Source organism: Carcharhinus amblyrhynchos, chromosome 3, assembly GCF_965287045.1.
Source record: "Carcharhinus amblyrhynchos chromosome 3, sCarAmb.v2.hapA, whole genome shotgun sequence".
NCBI lineage: Eukaryota > Metazoa > Chordata > Chondrichthyes > Carcharhiniformes > Carcharhinidae > Carcharhinus > Carcharhinus amblyrhynchos.
This window is the reverse complement of record NC_137326.1, coordinates 35,869,610-35,893,452: the sequence shown is the minus strand read 5'-3', so window position 1 is coordinate 35,893,452 and position 23,843 is coordinate 35,869,610. Positions and strand designations below refer to the sequence as shown.

At 39.0% G+C, this 23,843-nt stretch overlaps 1 protein-coding gene across 1 annotated transcript in view; it reads left to right on the top strand.

The window, feature by feature from the left end:
* Window positions 1–22,401, top strand: part of adamts9 (ADAM metallopeptidase with thrombospondin type 1 motif, 9) — a 263,821-nt gene extending 241,420 nt beyond the window's left edge. Inside the window, exons 37-40 of the mRNA XM_080183228.1 lie at window positions 521–612; window positions 2,740–2,844; window positions 10,498–10,592; window positions 20,151–22,401. Of these exons, the coding sequence (XP_080039354.1) occupies window positions 521–612; window positions 2,740–2,844; window positions 10,498–10,587 (287 nt within the window). The 3' untranslated portion in view covers window positions 10,588–10,592; window positions 20,151–22,401. The remainder of the gene's footprint in view (window positions 1–520; window positions 613–2,739; window positions 2,845–10,497; window positions 10,593–20,150) is intronic.
* The last annotated feature ends 1,442 nt before the right edge of the window (window positions 22,402–23,843 follow it).

Sequence of the window (23,843 nt, the reverse complement as noted above, 5' to 3'; positions counted from 1 at the left end):
GTCGATGGTAGTTGCCAGTGTGTCCCTGAGCTATGGAGGACAAAATATCAGCCAGATGATTGCTTCTGTGCTGCAAGAATGGATATGAATGGAAGGACAGGATTACTTTATTTATGACACCCCATGTCATGTTTCACCAACAGAGATCAACAAACGTCAGCACAGACCAGGGTATTAATTCCTGGGTATTTTCTGGCCTGTATGATTGAGCACTATCATGTGGTCGTTAAAAGTAATTCTTCAGCCGACATGATTTGAAACTGCTGAAAAGCACAAAAATAGCTTTACTATTTTTAATAATCCCACTGCTCATGCCACTTCCAGCTGCTACACTGGCAGATTAATCCCCATTCATATAAGGCACAAAAGATAAATATCACTTGAAAAGTATATTTTAAGTTTGTATAAATATGGTATATTTTATTCAGAATTTGAATTATCTATGTTATTATTGTATGTTATCTCTTCAACTTGACAATTTTGCACTTTTTCAACATCTTGCCCATTTTCACTTTTATAGCAACAGACTTGTATTTTGCACAGACGCATGAAGGTCGATCAGTTCCATTTGCAACAGCTGGAGACTGTTACAGTGCTGCCAGATGTCCACAGGTGACTTACCTATTTAGCTACTCAATATGGTAATATTACAAAGAGTCAGAAAGTGTACATTGAAAAAGCTAACAAATGAGACTGCTATTATTTAAAGTGTATTATTGTATGTACACAAAAATCTTGTACCATCCATACATTCAACCTGGAATTAATGAGGTGTCTTTACATTATATTCTATCTACACTTTTGTGAGCGATTTGGCTACAGATTTGAAGTGTTGCTGTTGATTGTGTTTAAAGTGGAATTTATTAAATTATAGAAATTTAATCTGCATGTTCTGACATAAGAGTATCAAATACTTTTGGGAGCTAAAGTGCCACTTACCCATTATAAACAAGATGTCAGGATATGAAATTATAATATGATGAGAAAATAAGTGTTAATAATTCAGAATGTTCACTTGGAAACAAATCACACAGAGAACTATAAAGCACAAATGCACAAATTAGCAAAAAATCCAAAGCATGAACTTCTTGCATGTGCGCTACAAGAACTCCTGCAAATACTTGTTCATTTTTGGGACATAGGCATCAATGCCAATGCCAAGGCCACCAGTTATTGTGCATCACTAGTCAATCTGAGAAGGGGGCAGTGGAATGCCTACAATTTCCTGCAGTTGGTTCATACGACTCAATGACTTGTTTGGCTTCCTTTTCTTAAGGATATTATTGAACCAGTTGAGATTTTGTGACAACTCAAGAGCCTCACTGATATTCACCTTTCACAGATTTTTAAAATGGAAGTATAATTTTCAAACTGCCCTGTGAGGATTTGAACTTAGCCACTAGATTATTGGTCCAAGATCCCTGCAAAATAACCATTATACTATTGTGTGATGTCTTTAGGAATAATTACAATAATATTGCATTGTCAAACTACATTATAAAAAAGAAGCAAAATAATTGTATTAGTATTATTAAAGCATGTCTTCTCTAATAAATATGAGTAAAAGACCTACACTGCCATATGCTGAATATATTCCAATGACTATAATTTTTTTTGCAATTTGTTCTGGCTTATCAAAATTTAAATGACATCAAATCACAATTTTATATCAGCAATTTATTTTGAAATATTTTCTCTCATCCCATCAGTTTAGACATTATCATTTGTGAACTTTTGTAGTGTTCTTTCACTTGTTATTGTTTAGATTCCTATTTTAAAGAAATTGGTCAATAACAACAGGAAACTTTAACATTTTGGCAATGAGAATTTTGCATGATGTAACCAGATTAGTATTTCTACTAATACTTTTAGCATAATCAGAATGTGGTAAATGAGCTATAAATTCCAGTTATAGAGTACAAGATTAAATGAAAATAACTTAATTGGTTAAAATTACTGTGCACGTAAATAAGATCCACTAAATTTTCCATGATGATCACTTCAGGGCAAGTAATTGTTTGCTCAGTGAAAAGTGGTCAGTTTATTATGTTGCCTTAAAAAAGAGTTTGTGTGGTACTGTCGATGTATAAAATGTAACTTGTAGGTATTAGTTGAGAATATTTATCTGAACTATATGTGACTATTTGCAAACACAGCAGCAGTGCCCTCTACAGATAGTTCTGAAACAATGCTGTTAAATATCTCCCATATGATTAAAATTACAAATATAATCAGTACAAATTGTACAGCACACACTTTATTTATCATGGATTCGTTAATTGATTATAACTATATTGCTAGACAGATCCAAAATTGCACCATAATATTTACTAAGTACTAACATGGTTATGTAAAATGTTGGCTTCGTTGTTCTACATGCTGAATCTAGATAAAATAATAGTTAAGGATACAAACTCAAAACATAAAATTTTTATGAATAAATGCATCACAATTTATTACCATTATTCACTAATAAATTCATTACAAAGTAATAAAATGAGAAAGACTACTTGTATTAATCTGTAGGTTTTTTTTGTTCATTTTTATCTACAATATCTTATTTCTAGTTTCAGGTGGGCTGAAGTAATGTTTTGTGCATTGACATTAGAGACTTGTGGAAATCAAACTTCCGTTGGCTTATGTGTATTAATGGACCAGCTCTATTTTAGACCATGAGATTTGAACGAATATAATGTGATTTTTTTAAAAACCTCCTATCAATCTGGCATTATTTTTCAGGGTCAATTTAGCATTAATCTCTCTGGAACAGGACTCCGAGTGTCTGAATCAACGAGGTGGATTTCACAGGGAAATTACGCTGTTGTAGAAATACAGTGGTTGCTGGTAAGTACGTGATTGAAAATATGGCTAAATATTATTTAGCAAGAAGTAATTTTACTGAGGTTAATGTTATTTTATTAAAGTAGTTGTGCCTAAATTCTGAGTGATATGTTAACTGGTACAAAACAGATGACCTCTAACCTGTGTACAACTACTTTTCTGTATGATATATGGCTGACATTGTTCCAGTAATGCTGGTAGCAATAATACATATGGCTGGTAATTCTGAAGTATAAAATAATAAACTCATTTTTTAAGGTCTTCAATTTTAGCCAAAGAGAGTGTGGTCTGGATTTCAAGAATCCAACATCTGGAAGATTTCTGTGTCCTGAGCCCATGCCTCAGCTCTGTCATATTTGTAGTGCTACTTTTTTATATGCTAATGCCTCATTGGGCAGGAGGCAAACTCAGCCATTTGCAACAATCTTAAAGAACCGTACATGTAAATAAATCACTCCTGCCCTCTGAAAACAAAAAATAGGAGGAGCATTGAGTGAGAGGGCACACTGAATGGAAACACTCTGAAGGATACGGGTGAGCAGAAATACTTGTAGGTGTTATGTATGTAATTGGGCGTATACTTAGACCTCACACTTAACAAGAAGTTCAAGTGCGTAATTCCTTGAAAATTCAAATGCAGTTAGGCAATTATCAGACCACAGGTTGAGCACTGCATAAAGTTTTGGATGCACTAATACGGATGAATAGTAAATCTATGGAGATCATACTGTACAAATTCACTAGATGATGCGAGGGATGAAAACTATAATTATGAGAAGAGACTTGAGATACTGGGAATATTTCTGCTGGAGAAGAGCAGGCTAAGAAGAGTCTTTGAAAATGCATAATGCTTTGATGAAGGAAATATTATGTTTTCTTGTTAGGAAGTCAATGAGGGATCATCAGTTTAAAAATGACACTAATAATATGGTGAGACATTTCTTTAAGCAGAAGGTTGTTGAATCTTTGCCACAGAAAGTTCATTGTATTTATGAAGGGAAGTGGATAAACACTTAAAGATAAAGAGTTATTGAAGGGGCATGCAACAATAGGATTAGTTTTCGATTGACGTATCAAAGACATGGTCTGTAAACTTTTATGACATAATAGAACATATAAAAGACTATGGTAAAAATAGTGATGCAGAATTTTAAAAGTCTAATTATGCCTCCTTGAGAGTCATAGAATCATAGAGGTTTACAGCATGGAAACAGGCCCTTTGGCCCAACTTGTCAAAACCACTCTTTTTTTTAAAACCCCTAAACTAATCCCAATTGTCCGCATTGGGCCCATATCCCTCTACACCCCCATCTTACCCATGTAACTATTTAAATGCTTTTTAAAAGACAGAATTGTACCCACCTCTACTACTACCTCTGGCAGCTTGTTCCAGTCACTCACCATTCTCTGTGTGAAAAAATTGCCCCTCTGGATGCTTTTGTATCTCTCCCCTCTCACCTCAAACCTATGCCTTCTAGTTTTAGACTCCCCTACTTTTGGGAAAAGATATTGACTGTCTATCTTATCTATCCCCTCACTATTTTATAGACCTCTGTAAGGTCACCCCTCAGCCTCCTATGCTCCAGAGAAAAAAGTCTATTCAGCCTCTCCTTATAACTCAAACTATCAAGTCCTGGTAGCATCCTAGTAAATCTTTTCTGTACTCTTTCTAGTTTAATAATATCCTTTCTATAATAGGGGTACCAGAACTGCACACAGTATTCCAAGTGTGGCCTTACCAATGTCTTGTACAACTTCAACAAGACGTCCCAACTCCTGTATTCAATGTTCTGACTGATGAAACCAAGCATACCAAATGTCTTCTTCACCACTCTGGCCACCTGTGACTCCACTTTCAGGGAGCTATGAATATGTACCCCTAGATCTTTGTTCTGTAACTCTCCCCAGTGCCCTACCATTAACTGAGTAAGTCCTGCCCTGGTTCAAACTACCAGAATGCATCACCTCGCCTTTGTCTAAATTAAACTCCATCTGCCACTCGTCAGCCCGCTGGCCCAACTGATTAAGGTCCTGTTGCAATTGGAGATAACTTTCTTCACTGTCCATTATGCCACTAATCTTAGTGTCATCTGCAAACTTGTTAACCATGCCTCCTATATTCTCATCAAAATCATTGATATAAATGACAAATAACAGTGGACCCAGCACTGATCCCTGAGGCACACCGCTGGTTACAGGCCTCCAATTTGAAAAACATCTCTCTACAACCACCCTCTAGCTTCTGCCAAGAAGCCAATTTTGTATCCATTTAGATATCTCACCCTGGATCCCATGAGATTTAACCTTATGCAACAACCTACCATGTGGTAACTTGTCAAAGGCCTTGCTAAAGTCCATGTAGACAACATGCATTGCCCTCATCTACCTTCCCGGTTGCCCCTTCAAAAAACTCAATCAAATCTGTGAGACATGATTTTCCACTCACAAAGCCATGCTGACTGTCCCTAATCAGTCCTTGAGTCTCTAAATACCTGTAGATCCTGTCTCTTAAAATACCTTCCAACAATTTACCCACCACAGATGTGAGGCTTACTGGCCTGTAGTTCCCAGGCTTTTGTCTGCAGCCCTTTTTAAACAAAGGCACAACATTTGCCATTCTCCAATCTTCAGGCACTTCACCTATGACTATCAATGATTCAAATATCTTAGCTAGAGGATCCACAATTTCCTCCCTACCCTCCCACAATGTTCTGGGATACACTTCATCAGGTCCCAGGGATTTATCTACTTTGATACACTATAAGACTTCCAGTATCTCCTCTTTTTTAAATTCCTTAACTATTTTAAATTCAATTAATTTGAAGTTAATGGATAGTAAAAAGTGCAGGTTGTAAAATGAGCAACCAATCCAATTCTGCTAGGTTTCTGCCATGTGACTTCAGTTAAAATTATCACCCTATGAACGAATGACTCAGTCATGCTTTATCTTTCCTTTCTTTGACTGAAGAAGAGCCTGACATGTACCAAAATACAGGGCTGGGTCTTCAAAGGGTCAGGTGTGGGCGAGATTTCAAAATCTTGGGATCCCAACACCTCCCAACAGATTTGGATTTTCAAAGGGATGGCAATAGGGAGGAAGAGGGAAATGTGCTCCCTACCAATTAATGGCCCCTTAGGCTCCTTAAATGGCTTACATAAGAACATAAGAATAAGAACATAAGAAATAGGAGCAGGAGTAGGCCATCTAGCCGTTCGAGCCTGCCCCACCATTCAATAAGATCATGGCTGATCTGAAGTGGCTCAGTTCCACTTTCCCGCTTTCTCCCCATAACCCTGAATCCCCTTGCCTACCAAAAACCTATAAGAACATAAGAAATAGGAGCAGGAGTAGGCCATCCAGCCCTTCGAGCCTGCCCTGCCATTCAATAAGATCATGGCTGATCTGTCGTGTCTCAGTTCCACATTCCCGCCCTCTCCCCATAACCCTTAATCCCCTCTCTTATCAAAAACCCATCAACCCGCATCTTAAAAATATTTAGCGAGGCAGCCTCCACCACTTCAACGGGCAGAGAATTCCAGAGATTCACCACCCTTTGAGTGAAGAAGTTCCTCCTCAACTCTGTTCTAAACTGCCCCTCCCCCTTATCTTGAGGCTGTGCGCTCTAGTCCTGCTATCCTTTCTGAGCGGCAAGAACCTCTCCACCTCTACCCTATCCATCCCTTTCATCATCTTATATGTCCCAATAAGATCCCCCCTCATCCTTCTAAACTCCAACGAGTATAAGCCCAGTCTATTCAGCCTCTCCTCATAGCTCAACCCCCTCAACTCCGGTATCAGCCCAGTGAACCTCCTCTGCACTCCCTCCAAGGCCAAAATATCCTTGCGCAAGTGCGGCGACCAAAACTGCACACAGTACTCCACTAGTGCCCTGTACAGTTGCAGCAAGACCTCCCTACTTTTATATTCAATCCCCCTCGCTATGAAGGCCAGCATCCCATTTGCCTTCCTGACCACCTGCTGCACCTGTAGGCTGGGTTTTTGCAACTCATGCACAAGGACCCCGAGGTCCCTCTGCACTGTAGCATGCTGCAGCTTTTCGCCCTGCAAGTAGTAGTCCTTCCTACTATTATTCCTACCAAAGTGGATAGCCTCACACTTGCCAACATTGTATTCCATCTGCCAGGTCCTTGCCCACTCGCTCAGCCTATCTAGATAAATTGTTAAGGGCTCTCTGACTAACATTGTAATTTTCAATTCTTTTGATGCTGGGTTCCCCACGAGGCCAAATTTGAGGGGCCAACTTGTCCCAGGATGAGCACCGCACCTAAAGTTGTTGACCATGGCCACGTTCTATCCATTTGACCTCCTGGCCTTCTGGGGAACTATCTACTCTCATCCAATAAGACAGCAATAGCCCCCAACAAAGCTGTGCCTGCGTGCGATATAGAACCAGTTTAAACTTTTAAAGTGAAAGAATTCTAATTGTGAAAAAACGGTGGAATACTAAGGGAAAAACAGACAACATAAAGCTATAAGAAAAATCACACAGTAGTACAAAACATTGCACAGATCCAGTTGACTAGAAAAGATACAAAGAGCAAATGGTATAAGCTACAAAATAGGGGTTTAAAAAGAAACTTGCGAAGGTTTTCAAAATCAAAAATTTTTTATGAAGAAATTAGAAAGAAATGAGTGATCAGAAGCGAGGTGGGCCACTTGAAGATGGATAACGGTAATGTTGTCAAAAATAAGAAAATTATGACATGCTAAATAATTACTTGACATGTAGTGTAGAGGAAGATGTGGACATGCCTGACATCTCAAGGAAACTACTATTGAACTGGGGACCAGGCGCCGTATGTTCATCTGCGTATGGGAAAACCTGACCTGAACTTTGCAATTCACAAGATGCGCACCCACCCATGGTTTGACTGTGAGAAGGATTTTTGTCTTTTCACATAAGTCAGATTTTCAGTGCATTTTGTGAACTGCAATGAGTATAGGTGGGGAGGAGGACCAGCTAGTAAGCTCAATTTAGTTCCCTAACACAACAGCTCAGCTCCCAGCATTATTTACAGACCATTTCAACCTCACCTCTCATTCCCGCACCCTTCCTGTTGTCATCCCATGCCACTTCATGTCCCCAAATATTGTCCATTGCCACTCACTCAGGTGCAGTGGCCTGATAATTAGGTTTAAATTTAATCTAAACCATTGTATGTCAGGAATTCTGTCATCTCACTGACAGGAGAAGGGGCCAATCACAACAGGACTGCCTATTAATGTTAACGTTTTGGGCTTATTGTGAGATTTTGCACTCCCATTGCCATTCATACCTGAGGTGAACAGGAGTGCAAAATCCAACTGTAATCTGTTATTATAAGATCATAACATTTTTGATAGTTCTTGGATCATCTGCTGAACTAAAGCTTTTGAAACTCAGCCAGTCATTCATAATTCCAAAAGCTTCCATCTCTACTGATAGATGTCCATTTCCATTTCAAAGCAGTGTGCCTGTCAATCATTAGAAGGAACAGATGCACATTTATTCCACCTTCAGAAGCAGGGTGTTTTCTAAATTGTTAGATCTGCCATTCCAACTAAATCAAAGCCAGAGAATTTGACAACAGAACCCTATTTTTTTAGTTATTATGGTACTTTTTCCTTTGAAAAAGTACTATAATACAAGCGAACAATTACAGAATGCTGATCAATGTAAGTGTTAGGAAGTCTTTGCAGGAAATATCCCTATGAGGAATCACTGCATTAAAAGCACATTTACATTACAATACAGCAGCCAGCAATGATATTTGAAAATCTCAACACATTTTACATTTGCATCTCAGAATATTCCAGACTCCTCAGCAGACTTTCCATTCTCTAAGCAAACTCTTTAGCCTGTGTGCTTTTAATGGGCTTTGAAACTGTCCACTGCCAGATGAAAATAGTGACTGGGAGGAAATCCAATCTTTGTCCCCATTTAAAAAGTGAACAAATTTCAGTGGGGGAATTTGCACACTAGGTATTACTGACATGCAAGAAGAGCAGAGGAAAAGGGAGCAGGGTCAGGAATGCAGAGGAAAATTGCATTTCTTCAAAATAAACCAATGTCTATCCAGTCAAGCACTGAAGTGCACCTCCCCACCCAGATGAAAATTCAGCCCAGGCACTGAACAAAATGAACTTATGAAAGATGACAGTATTGAAGAAATTAGTGGCATAAAGGGCAAAAAAATCCCCAGGATCAGATAATTTCTATCCCAGAGTTTTAAAGGAAGTATATGATAAAATTACAGACACTCAAAACCATAACCATACGAAGTTCTCTGTTTGGCACCACTTACTTAAAAAGGAAAATTGTATCAATCACTCGGCTATTTATGATAATGACAGAAGGAAACCAGGAAATTATAGACCAGTCAGTCTAGCATCTGTTATCAGAAATTGCTACAGTCTATAATAAGGACCGGATGACGGAACATCTTGAACATTTTCAACTGATCAGAAATAATCAGCATGAATTTATGAAGCTTTAAATGAGTTTGACAAACGCAACTGACAATTTTGAAAGGTGATGCAAGTAGTGGACAGTGCAATGTGTATGGATATTATTTATATAGACATCCAAAAGATTTGTGGTAAAGTTCCTAATGAAAGACTGTCAGCTAATGTTGAATTTCATGGAATTGAAAGCAAATTATTGACCTGATTAAGAAATTGACTGACTGGAAGTAGGTTAATGGGCAGCACTTTAATTTGTAGAATGTGTTCAGTGCTGTTGCACATGGATCTGTGTTGGTGCCTCCATTATTAACTGTATTGATTATTGATTTAGATAATGGGACAATATGCAGCGTAGATGAAAGGATGAAATTACAAAGGGATTAAGTAAATGTGAACAGCTGTGGAAAACTGATTTCAATGTAGGCAACTTGGTAATAGAGAAGCCATTATAACACACAAGATGGAACTATAAAAGCAACTTCTGCACGGGAAGACTGACTCAGTAGGAGCATTCAAAATAGAACTGGTGGAACTGCTAAATTGTCCCTTAGTGTCACAAGATGTGCAGAAATTGATGGATTAGTCATTGGAAATGTGTGGGTTGACAGGGATGTGGGTGGGGGAGAAAGCTTAGGTAAGATACTTAGCTATCAGAGAGTAGGTGCACACTCGATGGGCCGAATGGTTTCTTCTGCACTGTAAGGATTCTATGAGTTCCTGATCCTGTGAGAAATGGAACCATTGTTTGATGTGGTAGAAGTGAGAAGAAAAAGAGTTTAAATAGCAAAGTGAGCTGGAAGGTTTGCATGGTTTTCATTCTTACGTTCTCAAGATCAGATCATGATTTTTTTTGATTGATTCTTCATTATTATCTTTGCGTACATTCCTAAATTATTTTGTATTTTCTTATTGGTGTGCACAAAAAAAGTATGATATTCATCAAATGAGTGATTGAAGAATGTCACATGGTCAGTTTCTTTGAAAGACGTGTACTTATGTATGCTTTTTTTAGGTCTATTTCATATGAAGTTATCGAGCAAGCATTATTAAAATCATTATCATCTGTATATATTGCAGAAAACAGTCACATTGGAATGTTCTTTCATACTATAGATTTAAACAGTTTCATTAACAACTTTAGAGATTATTGTTCATCAGCCATGGTGATGTAAATTCCATTCCATCCACAGAATGGCGCCAAAGTTACTGGGAAATGTGGAGGATACTGTGGCAAATGCATCCCATATTCAGGAACAGGACTACATGTACAATTGCTTTAGCTCAGGTATTTATTTTTTAAGTACTTCCTCAAATTTAAAGTAATTACTGTCGGCTTCATATTCCACAACTACCATCGTGTTGGACCAGTAATGTGAGATTATATAAGCCTCAGACACCAATACTTCATGCTATTAATATCAATGTTTCATCATTTTTCCTTCTCTGAAAGTTACACCATAAAATCACTAGTAAATAAGGCAAGATATTGGCCCAAGTCCTTTTCTGTCAAAAACTGAAATTCCTTGAATCCAGCTCCACTCCCAAAAGTCTGGCAGGGCAGGAATTCTAGCTGCCAGTGAAGCTTTTTTCTGTCTGTGTCACGAATCCCAGAAACCAAATCATCAGCAGAAAAAAAGCAGCTGAAGAGTAAATTGTTTTTGTCAAAAAGGAGCTAATAATTGATCTCTAAGGAAAGCCAATTGCTACACATATGCTTTTGATTGCCTCTCGGAGACCAGGATGAGATCCTCACTGTCACATTCATGAAGTAAGCATGTCTGCTTCCTGCTGGTGTACCATAACATAACTGCATGAAAAGCATAGCTGGTGAGATTTCTGGCAGGGAATGGTGTCAACATGTCAATCCCATTTCTTTGAATAACTGCAGCTGGGGAAGGGGAAGGTATCTGCTTGCCTCCTCCTGTCAAATTTTCAGAAAATAAAACAGGAGTGTGAAGACCCAATCGCGTTAGGATTCATTTCAAGTTTTTGCCATCTCCCACATGACTTGCATCTTCACTGTGTGAGTGCCATGAACTGTGCCCCCCCCCATCCAAACTTCACTCTCTGTCTCTGTGATTGGCATTATTCTTCCATTTGGCCTGCAATCTGAAGAACAATGCCTTTCAGAAAATGCCTCAGCCCTTGTAGCTTTTTATTCACTGTAGCTTTAAAATTGATTTTATTAGTGTCGCAAGTAGGCTTACGTTAATACCACAATGAAGTTACTGTGAAAATCCCCTAGTCGCCCCACTCCAGTGCCTGTTTGGGTACACTGAGGGAAATTTTCTCATGGCCAAATTACCTAACAGCATGTCTTTTGGACTATTGGAGGAAACTGGAGCACCCAGAGGAAACCAACACAGTCATGGGGAGAGCATGCATACTCTGCACAGATAGTGAGCCAAGCCGGAAATTGTACCTGGGTCCCTGGCACTGTAAGGCAGCGATGCAAACCACTGTGCCACTATACCTATAGTGCATGAGTGTTAAGATGATGAACTATGTTTATGGGTCATCAGTGCTGCTGTGCACATATTTCCCTTATGGTCAGGATAGTGCCTTGTTGCCTTAAGATGTCCTTTTCCTTTGCATTCTAGTCACTAGTAAGCAGGAGGAATGCCATCAGGGTCTATCTTTGAACTTGCCTTGCCAGACCTAAGCAGGTCATTAAAACATTTTCTGCACTGAAATCATTTCCTCCTCACCACTCTCTGCTGGTGACCTCATGAGTTGTCACCAGCCAAGCCTTCTGGTCTGCCTTGCAAGTATTCTCATGGAGGGCAACAGATATTTCGCCATGAAGTCTCCCCTTCTAGAAGCACTTCAAGTGAGATGTCATTAAAGGAGGGTGCCCTACTGACCCACTGCCACTTCTCAGTTCCTCCTCCCTTCATTCCTTCTGGGTGATTGGTGAGCACAGCAATGGCTGCTGCTTGCCCTTTATGTTGGACCCACTGCTTCCTGCATCTTCCAACTGACCCATTGCCGTCAGTTGGAAGATGCATGCAACACTGGGCTAATAAAATACATTTTCAAATAAAATAGCAATACATCTGCATTGCCAATGCAGAGCAGGGTTGGAACCTAGAAATGAATGTGACTTTGGGAATCCCTGCCCCAGAAATGAAATCCCACCCCACAGTTTTCTGTTGATTAACCTAATGTGAAGAGGTCATGCATCGTGGCTTTTGGGTGCCACAACCTACATGCTCTATATCCTGTTTTGCATCTGAAAACTTGAAGCTTTTTGCTGTGAATACTTAGTTGGAAAACTTAGTATTCCTATTTACCAAAAGCAAATAACAAGCACTTAATTCAAAATAAAAGTCAAATTGGTGCTTATTAGAGACCAATCATAAGAAAATTATGCACAAGTAAGTAGCTGAGGGGAGTGATTGAAAGGCGATTATTTAATTTTAAGCTAGATCTAGAATTGACAGGTTTAGTGAATGTGATGGTTTTAAAATATCAACAAGCAATGATGGAAGTGAATAGCAGTCAAGAGGTTTTTATGTCATGATAGCTGCGACCTTTTCCACTTCCCCCTCAGTCTGACAACCACTGGAGGACACATCAGAGGTTAATCATTTGGAAATTTAGCTGCAATATACCATTGATCTATCACAATAAAATCAGCTCCCTGGGCAAAACTGAGCGAGGCCTTTGGTCCTTTCTGATAAGTAGGGAATCCTCTGCATAATCCGAACAATGTTTCAATCTTCGGTATAGCATTAACCTCATTAGTGCCTGCGAGTGATGTATAGCATGTTGAGTGGAATCTTCCAGTCCTGCCAGCAATGCAAAGCCCAGTGGCCATCTGCTCCCCAGAACCCTTGATTCCCTTGTCTAACAGAAATCCACCTAAATCCACCTTGAATTAATTCAATAACCCAGCTTTGCCCAGGTGCATCTTCTGAGGCATTGTCCACAGAGGTGGGGTTAGAGCTGAAGCTGTAGCTGGTCTCCGTTGCTGGCCTCCCTCTTTTTTTTGCTGGTACCTGGATTGGGGAAAAGAAAGATTTAGATAATACCTAACAGCCTCCTTAATTAAACTAATGTATTACTCTGTGGGCACAGTGATAACTGCAGACTGTTGGCGTCCTCATTGGCTTTCTGGGGGTTTCCTAACCTTTTTTCAACACAGGAACACCTGCTGTATCTGGAATATCTCAACCACATGCCTCTCATAAGGTTTGAGGACTCTAATGTCCAGAATGCCACCTCAGGTCTTGCTGTGGACACTTTTATCTTGCAGAATGAGAGAAGGATTTATTGTCTTTTTGATGCTTGAGTAAGCGGTTCAGGAGCATGCATGTCTTTGGCAGCTGCTGTGCCCTCCCCAATGAGCGATGAACAAACAAGATGTCCCGCAACTGATATAACATTGAGAGCATAAAGCAGCTGCATTCAGTGCAGATGTCCCATCTGCTGGTTTTTGCTGCAAGTAAATTCCTGTGTGACATCCCTATGCACTCAGACAGCCTGATGCCCTTATGAGTATCACTTACCAGTGTGTAGACAGTGCCACTTACCCTGGTGGCTTGCAGCAGATCATTCATCCTCTTCCTACACTGCTGGGTGTTTCTATAGGGTGCCCACACTTGATAACTTCCACTGTGTCCAAGTCAGCATGATCAGACATGAGAACCTCCTGCTGCCCTTCCAGCAAATCAGTGTCTCTTGCCTTTCCTGGACTGGATGAGAATCTCCAGGGAGGCTTTGCTGCATCTTGGGACCGCACATTGGGTGGAATTTTACTGACATGTCCGCCCGAGTTTCATATGATCCCACCCAAGGTCAACAGCCGTTCTCCGAGCTTTGCCCACCCCTGGAATTGGGGCCAGCGTGCCGGTAAAATTCCAGCCATTGTCTTTGCAACATTCAGGTTGATGCAGAATAGAGAACTCCTAGCCCGCAATGAGTGAATGACTGTCTGGGTGTCCTCCTAAATATGGCACCCAAACCTTTAACCCCATGAGGAAACTGTGAGACTTGGCAAGCGTCTCGTGAATGCGTAAGTAATGATTTGAACAGCAAAAGATTGCACATGATTGGTTGCTACCCCCCCCCCACCACTCCAAGGGAGTCACTCCCACTTCCATGCCTGTGATTGAACTTAAACTGCAGAACAGAAGATTTTGGATGTCGTTCCTCCGTCCTACCTAGCTCTATCCTCAACTGCTACCTTTCAGCAAGAAGCACAATAATCGTTTACGTTTATACAGTACCTTTAACATTGATTAACATCCCAAGGTGCTCAACAGAGTGATCAAAATATGGATGCTAAGCTTAAAAAAGGAGATATTAGAAAGGTGACCAAAGGTCTGGTTGAAAGTTTTGGTTTTGGGGTCTAGGGAGAGGCAGAAAGAAATATGACCTGGAATTTCAGACAGCTTCATTAACATAATATTGTATATACACTGTAATGCCAATCTTAAGCATAAAAGATTATGGTGTAAGTGACTTGCGACTGGTTTTGCACCATGCCTGAATTTCCCTCATCTTTTATGTTAAATGTACAAAACGTCCACCAAAACCCTGTACCATCATTAATATAGTTCCAGCAGCTGACATGAGGGTTTAATTTTAACTCCCAAAAATGGGTGAATTAAGGTTCAGTCAAATATAATGATGCAAGAAATCTGAAACTGGAGCCCAACTCACCCACTTCCAGTTTTAACAGAGGTGGGATGAGGGACAGGCAGCCAATCCATTCATGGGAAGTGGGTAGATAGTTTAAATATTTCAGCGAGGCTGCGAGCCTTCATTTTAACAATCATTCCATTTTTAACCACAGGCAGCCAGGTTTCCCAGGCCTCGGGAAATTTGGCAGCTTAAAGGCGGCGAAAGGGGCTGAATCCATGAGGTAAGCTGCGTTATGGTACCACTGTCGTGCACCAGGAGGAGTAAAAGTGTATCCTCTGGGCGCAACATACTATCCAGTAAGCTCTCCCCTCCAAACTTAAACCCTTCAATCTGTCTGCTCCCCACTCCAATTATCATCAAATTCCCCGACCTGTATCTAACTTCTCCCAACTACCAACTACTCTTCACCCTGATTATTGTTGAAGCACCAAGGGTCCCTTGCAATCCAATCACAATTACTCAGAATCCCCCCCCTCCCCTTTCCCCTTCCCACCACCATTCTACTTCCTTTCTGATCCAGATCCTGTATTCTTCACTGTCCCTCTTCACTCACCACAAACAATGAGGATCACACTCATTTCCGCAAAGCACGTGCTTGATCTCGTAGGCTTCAGCCCAATAAAGTAGGGTTTCTGCATCAAACACCTCCAGCCTGTGGGCAGGAATCCTACTTAAAGGCACCCTGTAATTTAAGTCTGCATAACATTTGGGAAACTCATTCTTCTCGGCTTTCCAACCTTGCAATAACCACACCACACACACACACAAACACACACCACTCATACCCGTACAAAGCTGCCTTCAGGTTAAAATCCAGGTCAGTTCCAGACTATACAGCAGCTTGAACAAGCAATCAATTTATGCCCAAAATTTGGGTGCAGCAAATTCCAAGGTCATTTTCCCACTGCCTTAATATAATTCCTTTGAGTAATCTTTAAATTTCTCCTCATTGATACCTGCAATGTATTTTCGATACATTTGAATGCAAATTTAAGGAAATAGAATGATTCACAGTCAAAAGTTGAAAATATTCTGCAACTTCACTTTCTTAAACAAATTCAGCTTGTTTTATGGCTCCAAAATTTAACTTTCATGCACAAGGAAGGGCTTAAATGAGGTATGTAACGTAAGCTTGATGGTGGGACAAAGGGAAGAGTGGAAGGCAATGTAAATCCACTAGAAGTCAGAGTCAGAGGATCAATGAATTTGAAGGAAGTGTTGTCAGAATTGAGGCGATTTTAGAAATAAGAACAAGCAAAGAAGGATTTAGACACATGGATGAGAATTTTCAGTTGGAGACTTTGGCAGATTGGGAGCCAGTATAGGCTGGATTTTACAGGATGCCAATGTGTGACCACCCCAAACCAAAAAGTCAGAATGCCCAACCAAGGGAAGAATAGTTTTCCATTGTCACTTGATGGTCAATTGTTTGTTAATAGACTGAAGGTAGGATTTCCACCCTTCAGGCAGAAAGTCTTCCTTAAGCATCTCCTTAATTGGGTGCCTCCTGGAAGATATTGGCAGTCCCATTGCTGCAGTAATCAGGGTCATGACTTAAAAATGGTTCCGCCATTACAAAATTCAGCCCAGTGTTCCAAGAAGTAGCAGAGGGTGGAGAATAAAAGCCTAGCCAGGAAAGCAAGGGAATAGCCTGGGGATGACAAAGGCATGGGTGGGAATTCCAGCAGCAGGTAGGCTGAGGGAGACTGGCAGAATTACAGCATTAGAAATAGGCAGACTTTGGGTTGAAACTTCACCTTGAAGTTGAATAGTACAACAAGGATGTATTCAGTTTGCTTCAACCTGAGACAGTGGTAGGAGAGGGGATGGAGTCAATCACAGGGGTGTAGACATGCTTTGGTTCACCTTGTTCGTCCTCAGAAATGATGCTGACAATATCTCTGCAATGTTTGTTTTTGTGCTGATGTCTTTCTTGAGTACAGGTGTTCACTCTTGGTATTCTGTCAAGTGGTACTCTACAACTTCATCTCACGGGCAACTGAATTCTTCTTGCTTCATGAAAGCAGCAGTTGATATATCATGAACACAAGAAATAGGAGCTGGAGTAGATGATATAGCTCATCAAGTTTGCTCTGCCATTCAGTATGATCATGGCAGATCTTGGACTGACTTGAATTACATTTTTCTTCGCGGTCCCCGTATCCCTTGATACCCTGAAAGAACAAAAACCTGTCTATATTAAATATATTCAACAATATAGCATCCACAGCCCACTAGGATAGAGAATTCCAAAGATTCAGCTCCTTTTGAGGGAAGCAATTTCTTCTAACCTCTATCCTAATTGATCAGCCCCTTATGCTGAGACTGTGCCACTTGTTTTAAACTCCCCAACTATTGAAGAAGGCATATGGCATGTTTGCCTTTATTGGACGAGGCATAGAGTGTAAAAGTTGGCATATGATGTTGCAGTTATATAGAACATTGGTTAGGCCACATTTGGAATACTGCACCCAGTTCTGGTTGCCACACTACCAGAAGGACATAGAGGCTTTGAGAGAGTGAAGAAAAGTTTTACCAGGATGTTGCCTGGTATGGACGGTCTTAGCTATGAGGTGAGATTGAGTAAACTAGGGTTGTTCTCCCTGGAAAGATGAGGTTGAGGGACAACCTAATAGAGGTTTATAAAATTATGAAAGGCATTGATAGGGTGAACAGTTGGAAGCTTTTTCCCGGGTCAGAAATGACAAACGCAAGGGGTCACATGTTCAAGGTAAGGGTGGGGGTGGGGGGGACAAGGTTCAATACAGAAAGACGGGGTATGTATTTTACACAGAGGGTGGTGGGGGCCTGGATTGCACTACCAAGCAAGGTGCTTGAGGCAGACACGCTAGGATCATTTAAGACTGATCTAGATAGCCACATGAACAGACTGGGAGTAGAGGGATACAAATGGATGGTGTAGTTAGGAACACATGATTGGTGCAGGCTTGGAGGGCTGAAGGGCCTGTTCCTGTGCTGTATTGTTCTTTGTTCTGCTAAAACAGTCTTTCAGTGTCTAGCCTATCAAGCCCCTTCAGAATTTTGTAGGTTTCAATGAGATCACCTCTCATTCTTCTAAACACCAAATAATATAAACCCAATTTACTCAGCCTCTCATCATAGGACTCTCATTCCAGGAGCCAATTTAGTGAACCTTCGCTGTAACACTTCTAATGCAAGTGTATCCTTTTTTATATGTGGAGATCAAAACTGCACATAGTATTCCACGTGGGGCCTCACTAAAGCTCTGTACAATTGCAGCAAGACTACTTTGTTCTTGTACTTAATCCCCTTGCAGTAAAAGCCAGTATATTATTTGCCTTCCCAATTGCTTGTTCCACCTGCATGCTAACTTTCTGCTTCCTTGTACAAGCACATCCAAGTTTCTTCAAGCATCAACACTTACAAGTTTCACACCTTTTAAAAAATATTCTGCTATTCCACTCTTATGACCAAAATGAATAACTTCACACTTCCCTACATTATAATCCATCTGCCATCTTGTTGCCCACTCACTTAATTTTCTATATATCACTGCAGCCTTTCTGTGTCCATCTACAGCTTACTTTCCCATCTACCTTGGAAACATTACCAAATTATTAATTAACCCTGCTTCATAACACAATACTAGATCTAAGATAGCTTTATGCCTCGTCAGTTTCACAACATATTGCTCACAAATAAATATGTTCACTAGTTCATTTATTTACTGCACAGTAAATTACTGTAGGGGAAGGACACTTTTTATTACACATGCAAATCTTTGATCAACTTGTTTATATAAATAGCATTTGTACTGGTGAAGAGTAGCTTGTTGTTATTTGAGAAGTATACTTCTTCTTGAGTTCTCTGCCCAAAGGCAGGTCCTTGGTGAATATTCATCAAAATGCTGTGATTCTTGGTTTTTAGTACAGGTAGGACACGAAGGAAGGCCTGTACGTACTTCAGCTAAATTAGAGATGGAACCCTGTGCTACTGGCATGAATATCATCTAGCCAACCGAGTTAAGCAAGCCCCTCTTGAATATTACAGGATCATTATTGCATTTAATGAAAATAGTGAATTACAATGCGATGGATTGTTGCCTCACTTTAAGTAATATAATAATGTTTGACAAACCATATAATCCTAAATGATGAATTATTGGAATTTTGTAAATAGATTATAAACTTCAATGAAAAAAAGAGTTTTTCTCTTTCTCTTTATTAGACACTATAAGGGACAATGGGTTGTCTAATACAAATGCATTAACATCACCAAAATTGTGATGGGATGGAGATAGAGAAGTAAAAGATTTCAGCACAATTTCTTAAAACTTTAGACATCCTGAATGGTTGCCATTTGAAAAATGTTTGTGAAAACATCTCTATTACCAGTACGAGAATTGCTGCAACAAACACTAATACAGAAATACTAATGTACTACTTCTGTGACTGTGACCAAAATTTTGCAGCCCCACTGGCATGTTATCCGGTGGTGGAGATGACTTGCTATTGGCCACTGGTAGGATCTTCCAGTTCCACTGAAGTTAATGGCAATTTGCATGGCTCGCCCGTCCTACCATCAGGAAACCCACAACGAAGTCATCTTGGACACAACCAAAAGTTCCTAGTGGTGGGAAAGGCTGGAAAATCTCACCCTTTGTTCAATTTTCACTAGATGTGAAAACTTATATGCTATGTGTGCACCATTTATTTTCCATTTTTTGGTAACAGTTTGAGGTGTACCATTTCTACATGTATTATTTTTTCCTAAATGAGTTTCTCTAATAGTCTATTTTGTAAATAATTTTGAAAAGCTTAGAGTGAGATTCTCCAGCCTCCCAGCCATGTAGTCCCTGCTGACAGGAGGTGGCGCATTGTTTGTTAGCAGCGGGATTCCCTGGTCCGGCCACTGTCAATGGGAATTCGTACTGACGTCGTCCCACATTGGCAGAAAATCTGCGAGCGGGGATGCATTGCCTGTGGGATTGGAAAATCCAGCCAGCGTGAACAGCCAGAGAATTCTGGCCATAATTTCCCAGAAAAATCTATTTTTGTAATATCAGTGCAGATTTTCTCTTAACACATTTCAGGTTATCTTTCAGTGATTTTTTTGTAGACTGTTAATTTTTTCATAATTTTATTAAATGTTGCTGTAGAAGTTTTTAACTTAATGATTTGGCTTTGACTGAGTGATCATTTATCCTTTTTAGTAGGTGTTCATGGTGCGTGGATTATTAAAGAGGTGAAACGTTACATGAGACAAGCTGGAACAAGATGAAGGGCAAATTCATACATACCTCTGTGATCTATGTCTGTAGATAAATCTGGACATTTTGGTGTATAAAATTGTATTTATGTTCCATGTTTATATTTATTTCTCAAAATGTTTTGTGAAAGGATGCTTCTGTGTTTTATCTTCAAGTCTAAGACTCCAGCAGTGTAAAGCACTGTTTGTACATATAGTACACAGTATGTAGCTTTGTAAGATAAGGACATTTTATTGACACTGTTTTTGAATTGTTTACTTATCACTACACATCTGTTAAACCAAAAACCAGCTGAAAAGCCATTTTTAAATGGTGGTGCTATGTACTATATTGTGAGTGTTTTTATCTTGGAATTTACCTCTGCACTTTTTAATCAGGAAACAGATGAATATGTACTGTTATCACATTATAAGTAATTTTGATAAAGGTTATGTAAATATATGGGTATTTGCAGCTTTATGTTATTGCACTGGTTAACTTTCATTAGTCCTTACTAACCAAAATGAGTACACTGGTAGCAAAATGTTAAATAGAAAGAGCTAGATTCTATAAGATCAGTGTGACAAAAAAGGGGGAAAAAATTGGGCTCACAAAACAGTTAATCTACAGTAACAGTGACCTATTTTGTACATTAAGGTGCTACTGCTGGTAATGGTATGCCAAGTATGATTGCATGCTCTGACCATCTTGATGCACCTTAATTTACATAAAGATGTAATTCTGGCTGGTTCACTTGTATTAAGGTGATTTTAAAAGTTGAAATAGAAAACCACTTGTTAATTAAAATAGCAAATGAAATTGCTAAATATAGAGCTAAAGAACACCCAACACAATATGTAAGAAGATTTTTTGTGAAATAGCTGATTGTTTTTATAAAAGATACAGCAACTTACTAAGTTGTTGGATAAAAAAGGGAATATCAGAAATCATATTGATGTTTTAAGGGCATAAAAATCTTTATGGTGCTATTCATGGTGCAAGCAAGTATAGGTTTAAGATATATTGGGAGTATGGTCAAGACACATTAATTCTGTAAACATGCTGCTAATTTTAGTTAGTTTGCCAGTGTGTTCTACCCTGTTATGTAAGTGTATGCATCAAATGATGAATAGGTATAACCTAAACTGTTACATCATTCAAAGCAACATTGCATAAAATATGAACTGAAGTAAATCAGATACAGGTAATTTTATGATTGTGCTAATATATTTGATGTTGTAGCATTAAACATTATGCAGTTTAAGATTCTGTGAAGCTAAACTCTGAAAATACTCCCAAAAATCTACTGCAAAATGCGTACTTTAGCAGGCTGCTAAGGCATGTTAGGTTTATTAATACTATATATCAAATCAATTGACAAATTGCAGCTGTGTATTTTACTACGGATTCGTTTTGTTAAAAATGCACCAACAAAGCATTATACTAACGTGAGGGTAAAACAATCAGTCAACATTAAGGCTACGCTGTGCAATGACAAATAAAATACCATTAAAGAACATCAAAATAAATTTATAGACAGGTGACATGAATACTTTTCAGGGTTTATCAGCTGGGCAAATTACCATTTTCAATCACTATACTAACTTCATCTAATTGTAGTAGTTTCACAGTCTGAGTAGATTAGTTTAATTTTTCATACCAAAAATTAAATAAAGTACGAAAGGTGTTTACCGTTATTGTAAATTACACATCATTGTTAATTTGCAATACCACAGATTTGTGTAGTTTTTCCATCCACCATGTTTGCAATATGTTTTAATGTATTCCCTAAAACCAAAACTCTGCTTACAAGTATTACTTTATGTGAAAGGGAAATTTTGAAGTTTTTGCATCAAATCCAGGGCAAATCTTGCACTATGTGCCTAAGCTTCAATGCATAGGCATATTTTAACTTCACGATATGCAAAACGTCTTGGATATATAGCACCTACAATGATATTAAAGATGTATGCAGTTCAGCCATTTAGTACAGAATATCTACTCAGTTAATATTAATCATAGGTGTTTTAAATTCATTTAGAAATTCCACCGGTTGTACTCATTGTTACTACAAAGAAGAAATTGATGTCACTCTTTAGTAGTGTTTCACCATGCACTACAGTATAGTAAACCAATGTTACATTATTAAAGATGTTATTCATAGTTTAAATGTATTTATGACAAGTATTAAAATATGCACTGGTAACTTAAAAATTGTTCACTCTATAACAAATAAATTATTTTGCTATATGTTATGAAGTTTCAAGTTTTTATAAATGAAGCCTTAATTAGCTTTACCTCAAAAGAATACAGACTTTACTTCAAAAGGTTCTAGAAAGGTGAAAATGCATTCAGTGATGAATACATACAGCCCAGTAAAGAGGTCAGAATACACAAACAACTGTAGAGACATATGGCTTGCACTCTCTTTGAGTGAATTGATGAACCTACCCATTCAATAATGTTTCATTCACAAATCTCAAGAATCCAGAAAGGGGGATTTGTATCCCCATTTTTGGGTGAAATCAGGAACTAGCACACTCAAAAATATAGCATTCAGCACCTCATTTCTGATTGCATCCAAGTCATTGCTATTTAAGATCCTTGAAATGAGCAGCCCAGTAATCCACTGGAACAAATAGGCATCTCATTAGCCCAAGCAAATTGGGTCCTATGATGACGAGAGGATCGCAATGCAATTCTTAAGTACCAATGGATAGAGCATGCCATTACAGGAGATGTATTTCCATCCTTGCTTGAGATCAGATAGTGTCCTGAGATTTTGAACAGTGTGTTTAAGCCTGAAACACTGGACAGAATGATGGTTGGAATGGAGGCAAGGACAAAATCTGTGGTGGGGTTAAAGACAACATTTAGCTGGAGAAAACTGTGGCTCATGCATGATGAGGTGCCAGACAAACAATCTGGCAGTGCAGGATTTAGACAGGAGTTTGCGGAGTAGTGCAGAATGTCACTATCATACAAATGGAAGCTGGCTCTATGTCTGCAATCATTACCATTTGTAAATATATAATCACAAGCATATATACTCAACTTAGTGATCACTAATTTCTGAACATCTTTGAAGTATAAGAGATTGCCTAAAATGCCAGGGAAATCTGTCTGCTAAATCCATGCTTTCACTAGTTAAGAGAAATATATTTTAATTAACTGTTAATAACTTGAAAAGTTTAATGTTGCATACATGAATCAGGATTATGTAACTATTAATTTATTTCTGAGGAAAGATCTACCATCTGGCAGTATTTAACAAATGTGAAACCTAACTTCCTAACTCTCAAAAGGTGTTGTGGACTTTTTGGTAAGTATAAATTCTATACTTCCGCCTCTAGTTAAATCAAAATATATACAAATTAGTTATGACATTTGATTTTTCCAAAACGATGGACTTTAATAATTTCACAAACTCAAGCACAAAAACTGATCATGTTTAATGATTGCCACAAACCACCTATGTCTTAATGTATGGGCTCACACTGAGGCAGTTTGAGAGTGTACTTCTTACAGCACAATAAATGTAGTTGGAATGGACCCTATAATAGGAAGGGTCATAGAACATAAGAACATAAGAAATAGGAGCAGGAGTAGGCCATCTGGCCCTTCGAGCCTGCCCCGCCATTCAATAAGATCATGGCT